At 42.6% G+C, this 11,416-nt stretch overlaps 1 protein-coding gene across 1 annotated transcript in view; it reads left to right on the top strand.

The window, feature by feature from the left end:
• Positions 1-109: 109 nt before the first annotated feature.
• LOC119366644 overlaps positions 110-11,416 on the top strand; it is a 19,391-nt gene continuing 8,084 nt past the window's right edge. The window contains exons 1-7 of the mRNA XM_037632407.1: positions 110-179; positions 1,222-1,370; positions 1,450-1,561; positions 2,200-2,285; positions 3,127-4,140; positions 7,751-8,422; positions 8,524-9,354. Coding sequence (XP_037488304.1) covers positions 1,257-1,370; positions 1,450-1,561; positions 2,200-2,285; positions 3,127-4,140; positions 7,751-8,422; positions 8,524-9,354 — 2,829 coding nt within the window. The 5' untranslated portion in view covers positions 110-179; positions 1,222-1,256. The remainder of the gene's footprint in view (positions 180-1,221; positions 1,371-1,449; positions 1,562-2,199; positions 2,286-3,126; positions 4,141-7,750; positions 8,423-8,523; positions 9,355-11,416) is intronic.

Below are 11,416 nucleotides of genomic sequence, written 5' to 3'. Positions count from 1 at the left end.
ATTTTCTCTGCAAAGCCCTCACCCAACCTCCTCTCTCTCTCTCTCTCTCTTCATTTTCTCTCAAAGCCCTCACTAGTCCCCGCCGCCGCCGCCGCCTCGGACGCCTCCCTTCACCCGGCTGCCACCAACTCCGGCACCGGCGACCGGGGACCGGCACCGCCCCACAGCCCCCAAGTGAGGTTTGCTTCTTTCTTTTCTCTTATCCCTCTCTTCCCCTTACCCGGCGGGAGCCGTGCTTCCACACCGCCCCCACGTGAGCTGCTGCTGCTGCCGCCGCCGGCGAGCTGCGGCGCTAACCCTAGGCGAGCTGCTGCTGCTGGTGCCCCTATGAACGCGGTGTGTGTCCCGCGCCCCCTGGACACCGCCCGATGAACGCGCTGCGACGTCTGTTTGCACTAGATAGCACTAGAGGCGAGATTTTACAGATCTTGGACAGCAACAGCAGCAAAAATTTGGGGCTGCTAGTTAGGGTAAAGAAAAACCTCACCAAATGATGAGGGAACTAAGATTAGATGTACCAAGGATGTAGATCTGCAGCTTCACAACCTTGAGGACGAACCCTTCTTGATCTATTGCAAGATCTCCTCTCTAATCTCCTTTTCTTTCTCCCTTGGAGACTCTGCTCACGAAGGGCTTGAATGCTCTCTGTACTGTGTTGCATGTGTGTGTCCTTGTCCACATACTTCTCCCCCTTCTATAGCAAGACAAGTTACAAATATTAGATGTCTATAGAACTCTAGATGTATGTTGAAGATTGGTTCACTTACTTGAGCTACACCGTACCTATGACATGTGGATGTGGGCCTACTAATCTCCTCAATGCCCAGTCAGGAGGAGGATATCCCAACATAAATTAATTTCTAGAATCATCATAAGTCAAACTATCTCAAGTCTTCCAATTTTATGTAGTAGTAAAAGGGTAACGACATCTATGATACCAAATACGCACATTATGAAAATATATTTTATGATGTATCTATGTACTACTAATTTGGTGTCATAAATATTAATGATGTTTTGTATAATTGTGGTCAACCTTTGATTTGGAACAACTCTAGAATTTAATTTAATTAGGATAGCACGCTTCATCACAAGAATAAGATAGTTTTCTGAAAAGCGCATGTTTTATCATGCACAATGACGTTAAAAAATTCAGGAGTGATCTAGATGATAGTTTGAGACCGACCATAGCTGATAAAAGAACTAATAATAACCTTACAGCGGTTAGCCCACATAATCCGGCCACCGAGGAAAAAATGGCACAATCATCCGATGTGGGTGATGAAGAATGTGTAGTCCATGTTGGCGGCAGCGATGTATCAGAAGACGTCCTCAAGAAAGAATTGAAGGGAGTTGGAGGAGTCTTGCGCGTGAGTACATGGTTTATTGTCTTTGGCTTCGCTTCTACATTTGTTTTATTCTGCAGTTGAGACCTTTTTATAAATGCAGGTGCAAATGCATGATCACAATGGGAAAAGCAAGAAGTTTGCTTATGTTTATTGCGAGAATAAACATGTTGCTTCACAGGTTATTAAACTGTTAAACCAGAAATATTCAAAAGGTCTGTTTTCAGTTAAACGGAGAGTTGATCTCCATGGTTCTAGTTCCATCAATTTAATTGCCATTATCTTATATATATTGTTCTTAGAAAAAGAAGTAGGGATGCAGCGAGTATGTGAGAAATTAAATTCCTCAAAAGTAGTATTTGGCAACTAAGTTGAATATTAGTATTGTTTTAAAATCATATCCTGCCTGCCTCAATTTTTTGTGTTTAATTTTGGATCTGTTCTCACATAGCCAATTACAAGCTGACACAGTTATGTCCACAACTCCACATACACTTCCTTTTTAAAATACGGAGAAATCGCAGTTGCAAACCTTGCGACTAACAGTTGCAAACCCTTGTGTTCAGCTTACTTTCAGAAATCAAAACTCTGAATTGTGGTAGATTATGTGTTTTTGACAGTAATTTCATGGTTGAATTTACAAACGAAACCTGCAATCCCCATAGTGTGATACCTATTTACCCAGACATTAATATCTTAGTATTTTTCTGATTCGTTGATACACTTGAGGTCCCAGACATTAATATTTTAGTATTTTTCTGATCCTTGATGCACCTGAGATTAATTCTTTTACTTTTATTTTGATACTATAAACTGAGCCTATATATATTACATATTCTTGTTCTTGTAACAGAAAACAAGATAAGGGCTTCTTTCTCCAACCAACATAAGGAAAATTCCAAAAAGGAAGAGGAAGAAGTTGATCCTAAAACTTCAAAGGTCCGTCTCATGATTGTATATGTGTAACCATTCCTAGAATAAAGAAGTATAGTTTTTATCATCAAACTATCACATGAGTCCGATTTTAGCCATCAAACTCTAAAACAGGATTTCATTTGGAGAACACGTTCACTATACTTCACTAAGGGGTGAACATTATGTTGGAACTTCCTGAATATAAATCCTGGAAAGCTTCACAATGTTGAATTTTTTATATTATGAGAGCCCCGCTTAGGTACACCCCCCTCCCCAACTAAACATATAATGGGCAATATGGACCTTTGGCAAATCGTACCCACTTTCGGATCTATGGTGGGTCGCCCACCGGAATGTATAGGCCGTATGTTACACCCCTCTTGCGTACAGGGCTTGGCCATTTACCTTTTTTTTTCTTCTTTTATATTTTATTTTCTTAACCTTGAAAAATGGTCAACTGGGAAAGCTGTTTGAATCCCCTGTGGCGCACATACTTTGAAGATTAAAAAAAGAAAAAAACAAGCCGTACGCTGTGCCATGTACGGGCGGTATAGACACATGACGCGTATCGGCACACTAGGCATGGGCGATGTATTTTTTTAGAAAGACGATGCTATCCTTTATTACGAAGGGGTATGAAGAGATCTCCTCCGTTGATGTGTTTAGGGGTTGTACCGAAGCCGAAGTGTTTTATTATAAAATAGATATGACATTCTCACAACCGTTTCCTCTTTCCTTAATGTGCATTTCCTTTAAATTGTACGCGCATGATCATGTTTAATTAGAGGTGTACATGTTGCTCTATTTTTCTTATATACATACACGTGTACTACTAAACTAGTAGAACCTCTATGTCTATGAACAGTCCGACAAAATGGCTCGTGAAGATTTCATAGGATCGTACACCATCTGGTACACCATCGGGGACAAAGAAGGGCACATTAAATTCATCACGGAGCTGCGTAAGAAGTTGTCCAAGCTCAAGGAGGGTTCTGATGTCGTGGATGAGATCTTTGAGGGCGATTCATGTCGTGTCCAAGCTCAAGCTCATCCACTGCTCGTTGCAAAGCCAAGTGCCAAAAAGGCAGTACAGTGGATTCATGTCGAGCTGCGTGCTATTGATGAGAAGGACAACACTGGCAGTACGGTAATGCTGACAACCCTGGCTGTCCGGAAGGACAACTTGTACGTCAAGGGCTTCACGAACGAGGACGGACAGTGGTTTGAGCTTCCAGCCAATGCTGCTAACGACAACATGAAGCTCCCGGAAGGTTACAAGGCAAAGGAGCTGAAAGGGTGGGACGTCAGCTACAGGGGACTAATGAATCTCAGTAACAAGGATCAAGTCAAGAAGACGCTGATGTCAACGAGGCTGTGCAAGGCCTTCGCGGTGAGGGCCGTGAGCAGACTCTCGCGCTACCGAATTGGGAATGAAAATGACCTTCCGGAGAAAAAAATTGATGAAAACCTCACCAGGCTGTCACTAGCGGGCCTGATGGTGATGATCTGTGAGGCCGCAAGGATGAATCCTTTCCTCGACACCATTGTAGGTGGCTGGGACGGGGGAACGGGACTCACCTCGCGGCTGTTGGATATCATGTGGGATTGGGGAAGCATGTCAGCCGCACTGCTCAAGTGGAAGAAGACTGGTAAATGGCCCATCAAATGCAAACATGGTCTAGGCACTGCATTAGCGTCCATTAACCTTGTGCTTGACTCCACTGATGTTACGGGCTCTGGACCAACCTGGGTGGAGATTTTTGCCATCTCTTCCAACTTCCCCGTTATTAGCATCACGGTCATCGATGAGGGAAAACGCAAAAATACAATCTACTATAAGCAGAAGACGGAACAAATTCACGAGGGGCAAACACAACAGGTACACCAATATTTTTTCATAAAGAAGTTTGTTTGTTTGTTTGTTTGTAATAACTCCCTTCTGCATATTTGGTGCATCAAGAAACAACAAACTTGGACAGCTCTAGTAGGAACCTCAATATCGCAAGTACATACTCCCTCGATCTCCAAAAATGAATAAACTTCTAGAGTTATATTTAAGACATTTTTTGTAAGTCTGACCAACTTTATATGAAAGAATACAAACATCAAATAAGTATTCTGTGAAAATATATCACACTAATTTTGTATCATCAATATTGTTTCTTTTCAATAACTTTGGGCAAACATACAAATGTTTTACTCGGTACAATTCTATAAGTTGATTTATTTGAGGACATAGGTAGTATATAATGATAAATGAAATGTTCTAGGGAGTGAATTTCAAGAATGCCTTCCTATTAGCTGGCTCCAAATAAAAGAACTAGTCATACAAATATTCCATTATTGCCTTGACTAACTTGATTAGGTCAGAAATTGCCCTTCGTTGATGATAGAAATTAAAGCATACTAATAATTTTTGACATTATATATTTTGTTATGACTGGAGATCTCTAACAATATTTTTTACTTATAAAAATCACAGATTGTGGCACAAAATATGACCATATAGATCACAACACCCTACAAATATCCATCCAAGAGGGGCCCATCAGGGTGCACCTAAGGTTATTGTAGGATTAGCAAGATGGCCTAGAACACCTCAAGTCAAGGTAGAGACAAAGAGAAGATAACAATTAAGGTAGGAAAAAGGGTTTTAGATTTGGAAAGACAAAAAAAGTAATCAATTTTGTATATTGGACTGATTGTTAAATGCCATTAATCGCCTGTGTGCCCATCATTTTATAGGGTTGGGAGGCCTATAGCCTGGAATACAAGTTGAAATATGATACAGTCTAAAAATAACGCTGACTTCTATTCAAATTCACCAAAACCATGTCATGTGGTTTGGGCAATCCAAACCACTCAGTTTTAACGGGTGTGTTACTTGTGACCTACTCCCTCCGTTCCAAAATAATTGTCTTTCTAGCCATCTCAAATGGACTACAACATACGGATGTATGTAGACATGTTTTAGAGTGTAGATTCACTCATTTTGCTCCGTATGTAGTCACTTGTTGAAATCTCTAGAAAGACAATTATTTCGGAACGGAGGGAGTATAACATATGACCCTAGTTTTTTTAAAGCTTCGATACTAAAAACATTCTGTAATGTCAAAAGTTTCTACACATGATGCTCACAATTCATTGGCCATTTTTTTTCTAAGGGCCATACTTGGGATATGGACTAGATAGGTTTATACATCTTGTTAGTTTTTAATCCAAAAGCTAGGATTGTCTTCCATACTAGATTTCCCACTTGGAATGGCACCAACTTGGTTTTCTTCATATAAGCTCTTGCAACTTTAGCTTTATCTTTCTCAGTATGTCTAAAGCATTCAGTCTCTTGTTAGTGGCCTCATCAATATTGCCAATCATTAAATCATGAATTTCCAGTATTGTCAATCACTAAATCACTATAAACAATATTAGACTGGCCATATTAATTAATTAATCTAAACCAGGTAAAACAATGTCTTGATCATAAGCAAGCTCAAAAGAAGTAGCTATTATTAGCACCATGTCTAGTTTATGCGTAAGCCCACAATGTTTCAAATAGAATTTCATGTCATCTTCTATGATTATCTTCTATTTTGTTTTTAGTGAGACTAATTAAAATCTTATTACTTCACTCAGTTTTACCATTGGCTTGAGAAAATATAGAGATCAAGTGAGCAATTTAACTTATAAGATTCAATATATTCACGAACCTCCTTAGATATGAAAGAAGTTCCTACGTTTGTAGTCAAAGTTTGAGGGGTGCCGAATTTATGTACAACTCAACTTCCTCATGGTGAGTCATGCTTATTCTTGAGAGAACCCACTTCAGTCTACTTTTGCGATGATTGATTAGCAACCAACACAAAATGATGTCAATTTGATGAAGGATGTTGCATTCTCCCAATAAAATCTAAACAACAGCCTTTGTTGAATAGTGATGGTTTAATAATTGGATGTAAGCCTTGTGGTAGCAAAATATCGACTCCAGGTTGTGTAGGTACTTCCACTTCTAGCATAGCCATGTAAAAGGTTGTAGATAGTCAAGATCATTTGCCATGTGGTGTGCTTGCTGCTCTTCTCAGAAAAAGGATTTATCCCATCAACATTCAATGTGAACCTTACATTACTTGGTCCTTTATCAAATTTCTGGTATGTGTCATTGAAGTATTTCCACCGTTGGGCATCAGATGGGTGTCGAAACTTTCCATCGTCATTCTTGCGCTCAAAAGAAGAATGCCAACACATAAGTTCAACATCATTAGGGTTTGCAAACAAGCAGCTCAAGCGATCAATCGCAGGGAGGTACCACATCGCCAAAGCAGGAATCCTTCTCTCTCTGTAAGAGTTATCGTCTCTTCTTTGGGGCTAGTTGGTTTGAACTATTTTGGTTCTTTATTCCGCTTCTTCATATTCAAAACGCAGGCTCCATTCTCTTCTTCCCAATAATCTTCATTAGTTTTGTACCTAGTGGCACCACAATGTAATTTGGGTAGCTCTGCAAGACTTCATAATCCTTACCAGAATATATGATACAATGATTCCTACACGTGTGGATTATTTAGACACCTACAGTAAATCGACTGGTAAGCTTCTTCGCATGATAGGTATTAGTAGACACGTTTTCTCATTCGGAAGGAGGGTTATCAAAAGACATAGCAACTCGTTAAAGCTAGCATTAGACCAACCATATCATGCTTTGAACATCAACAATTGAAGGACAAATCACAATATTGTCCACTCTTTAGTACAACCCCAGACTCTTCGTACAAAGGATCCTCCACTCCCGTCTTCAAGGCATACATACCTTTTGCAAGGAACATTCAGGGCACAAAACAATGCTGCAATAAGGCGGCGAAGAACTCCTTTTGTTTGTTTTCGTTGGCATGATAACCGTCCCCTTCATCACCACCTTCATTGCCAAAGAAATCATCAGCAACTTCTGGCATAACATAACCCGTTTGTGTGTACGTAGTGGTGTTGTCTCTTGACAACCATATTTGGTCCCTCAAATATTTGGTCCGTTGGAAACCACATTTGGTCCCTTAGCATCGATGTTGTCTGAGAAACTAATTGCATAAGACGTAGAATTATCCATTCCTTGTTTGTAAAAATTATGTAACCCTTCATGAAAGCTCGGCAAACCAAATGAGAAATTATCTTTTCTGTATCAGGAAATGCAACAATATATCATTTCCCTCAACCTACGCTAACCCGCCTGTGCTGTGCTTGTTGATGAAGGTTGAGGGTTAGCGTCATGACACCAATGCTTGGTGCTGCTGGCATTACATTGTGTTATTGTGGTGTTTGTATTTTATTCGCCACCTTGACGTGGAAGGATTTTCTCGTTAAAGTTTTAATTTGTTGAGCTTTCTTTGTTCTGTGAGCTACTGCTTCTCAACTATTACATGCTGATAGAAGTTCTTATCATATCAGTTGGTTTTTGGAGAAACAATATCAATCTGTGTGAGCCTTCAATTAATGCATTCATGCAGGGAATTGTACCTTTGAAGTTGACAGATAAAGGCAGACGCATTTCAGGGTATGAATATTTCGGCATGGAAGTTGTCCTCCCACCGTGGGAAAGCAGTGGTGATAGCATCACAAAGAAGTTTAAATGGGATTGCCGCAAACAGGATGTAGACACCACCGAAGTTGTAGCCCACAGTATCAATTTAGACCATGGGCGCAAGATTGTTGTCACTTATTTGGTGATGAATAACTTAGTAGAGGCGAAGGTGGAGGTGAAGCTGCCGCTCATAGGCGAGTCACCTAAATATTGGCGACCTAATGACTTAGCTCACAGGGGAACAGACAAGATCAGAGGCAAGAAGTACACTGTTCATGGTGAAATCATTGCGCAGATTGATGGCTTTGAAGACAACCCGATTGTGCTCTTCAGAACTGAAGGGGAGCAGGAGTTCCCCCGTGACCTTGAGACGTCCATCCTGATGCAATCTTCCGTTTCTGTGCCATCTGGTAAACGGCTTCATATCGACATGGCGGCCCTGGATATTAAAGAAGCTCCTGGGGACCGGCCTGTCGAGAAAGCTAGTAGGCTCAGCTACGACTGTGGAAGATCAAGACGGACTTCCCTTGCACAAGATCAAGGTGATGCCAATATTGAAGTTGAAGTTGAAGTGAACGTCACCTGGCCTCAAGAGGAGGTAAATGGTTAATATATAAGCTTAGTATTTAGGAAATAAATCATGTCGATCGTGTAATGGATGATCCAAACAACTAATGGTCGTTGGTCATTAAACTGCAGACGGTGGAGAGAGAACCAGACGTTGTGTTCATCATTGGGGATAGAGAAAAGTTCACTTCATCCATCGAGGAGCTGCGTGGCGTGCTCATGCGCCATGAACACCCCGAGGATGCCTTGCATGGCTGCAAAGACAAAGTGCTCCTCGACACCGGTAAACACCCAGTGCTCGCCAGACGACGCCATTCTCAACAGCCACCGCGGTGGATACACGTCAAGCTGGAAGTGGTGGCTGGCGAGGAGACGTCGTCCACGACCCTAGCCATCCGGGATGATGAATGCTGTGCAGCTGGATTCATGAACCAGAACGGAGTTTGGTACGATCTTGCCCCACACTACCCTTGGCGGCGCAGCGGCGACAAGCAACTCCCACCAGAATACAACTCTGTACGCCTAGACTGGGACTACCGCTTGTGGTCTGACGTCGCCCAGTATGAACTTATCCACGAGAGGCTGGGCAGAATTTGCCTGGGCCAGGAATCCGCTAGGGCCGCCGTGCGCATGATGTCACGATACCCGGATGTGGAGGAGCATGAGGAACCCATGCTAGCACTGGCACAACTGATCATCATGGTATGCGAATCCGCAAGATTCAATCCTATTTCTGAATCCATTGCGACTGGCTGGGATACAAGGATAGAATGCCCCAAGGAACTGTATGAGTACACCCGGATCTGGCGTCAGATATCAGTGGCCCTGCTCCGCTGGAAGGATCATGGCCACAACAGCAACAGATGGCCACAACAGCAACATTCGGAAATGGGAATCAATTGCCCAGTAGATGCACTACGTATCGTTTACCTCCTGTTCAACAGCGACGATCGTACAAAACAGGTTATTACCTAACTTGTTTCCTTCTCTCCTAACATATGGTATATACAATATTATGCTATGTAGGACTAGTATTATGTAGGAGTATCTGCTAAGATAAATTAATATTCCTTCGTTCACTCCAAAATATAAGTTTTTTTTTGTCCTAACCCAAACTATTATAAGTTTATCAAACTTTATAGAGAACAGTGTTAATGTCTACCACATCAAATAGGTAATTCATGAAGTATGTTTCATAATGTCTCTAATAGTACGTATTTCATTTTCATATCATCCTCGTCGTCATCATTAGTACGTAGTAGTAGTTGTTGTTTATTATTATCATTGCTGTTATTATTATTATCATTAATATTATTTTTATTATTGATATTATTATTATGAACTTGGCCAACTTTATATAATTTGACTAAGGACAAATTGAAATTTTTATATTTGCGATGGAGAGAGTAGTATTTAGTCTCATACAATCGTTTCTACTACAGTTATATCCATGTAGAATAGTTTCTACTTTAACCTTTGTAAGTTTGATCGAATTTATAGAATAGAACATAAATATTTATGACATAAAACTAGTATCATTAGATACTGTAGTCCATCGATCCGTGCTCTCGCACAGGCTAGTATCTTAACCGACATAGGCATTAGATACCTCTGATTAATAAATAAAAAAAAATACTTATATTGAATTGTATGTTTTTCTATCGGTTTATTTTGTAAGAAAAATCAAAAAGGAGGATGACCCCCGCCTCTACATCTGGGTGATGCATCCAGTCATTTTATTAATTATTCACAAAGACCATACAAAGAAATACATCAATAAGTCTGAAACCACCATCTTGGCAACATCTGTCGCTACTTCTATCCAGTTGATGAAGGAGTGCCAATTGTCCGAGCGGAATACTAGACAAACCTCGCACTAAACCCTAACATCTAAAGTCGGAGGCCCCAACCAAATCGTATTGCCCGGTCCGGGGCACACACCGGTCCGGCGCAATCTTAGAGGTTGTCACCGCCGTCTTCCACCGATCCATCTTCAGAGCAGGTACTGACGCATCGACCTTGCCAGGCCTACCGTCGACGCTACCACAACGCCAGACAATGACACCTCCCTCCGCGCGTCCATCATCACACATCTATCGCCGAGACCCTGTTATGCCATGCCGCCGAGACTCCAAATCGTCAACGCGTGACATGAAACGCCGTTCCACCTCTAAAACCGTCCACTGCTTCCTCGAGCCAATGCACACCTACAAGAACGACGCCTCCACGGGAGGGAAGACACCTGAGTGTCGCCATCATCTGATTGACTGATCAAGGGTTTCCCTCGGAGGTAGCGGAAGGAGGCACGAAATTCACCTCGATGATGCCTCCAAGAAGGAAACAGCCAAGGGTGTCACCATCACCGGCTCCGGCCGCTGGGGTTTCACCTGGATCTTGTCCCACGAGCCTCCATTCGACATCTCGTGCGTCAGCTAGACCACCTTCAAAGCCCCAGATCTAGCCTCCCAGATTCGGCGACCACCCGTATCAGCACTGCCACCATGTGAGCCCTGGCACACCGGGCACTACCTGCGTGTGCCACCTCTTGAGTTCAGGGAGAGGGCTGCCATCCACACCTCGCCAAACCACAAGAGCCACCAGGAAGGATCCCACGCGTGCTTGTCACCGTCGCTGATCTGATCTAATCTGGAGCGAAAGCCGCCAGATCGCCAGCAAAGTTCCACTTTGGCTAGGGACATCAACATGCCAAGCCGCAAATGGCACGGTCACTGGCCGGTCACGAAAATTCGACATAGATGGGCTCCTCAAAGGGGCCTCAAACCCCCGGACTGACCAACACCCCTCATTATCCAACCCAAATATGGGGCGGATAAGGGGGCGCCCGGGCGCGTCCGCCACGTCGGACTGACGATGCGGTGCCACAAGAAAACGCTCTGAAACCCGGTGGTCTGAAGGTCGTCTCCTCTGTCGAACCGATGGTGCCTCATGGCGCCGCTCCGGCGGGCCGCGTGGTGCCAAGCCCGGCTATTTAAGCCGACTGTCGGCACCGAAACTCTACCCGTCC

This window comes from Triticum dicoccoides, chromosome 2B (assembly GCF_002162155.2).
Source record: "Triticum dicoccoides isolate Atlit2015 ecotype Zavitan chromosome 2B, WEW_v2.0, whole genome shotgun sequence".
Lineage (NCBI taxonomy): Eukaryota > Viridiplantae > Streptophyta > Magnoliopsida > Poales > Poaceae > Triticum > Triticum dicoccoides.
Note: the sequence above shows the minus strand (reverse complement) of the source record. Positions and strands in the feature narration are given on the sequence as shown.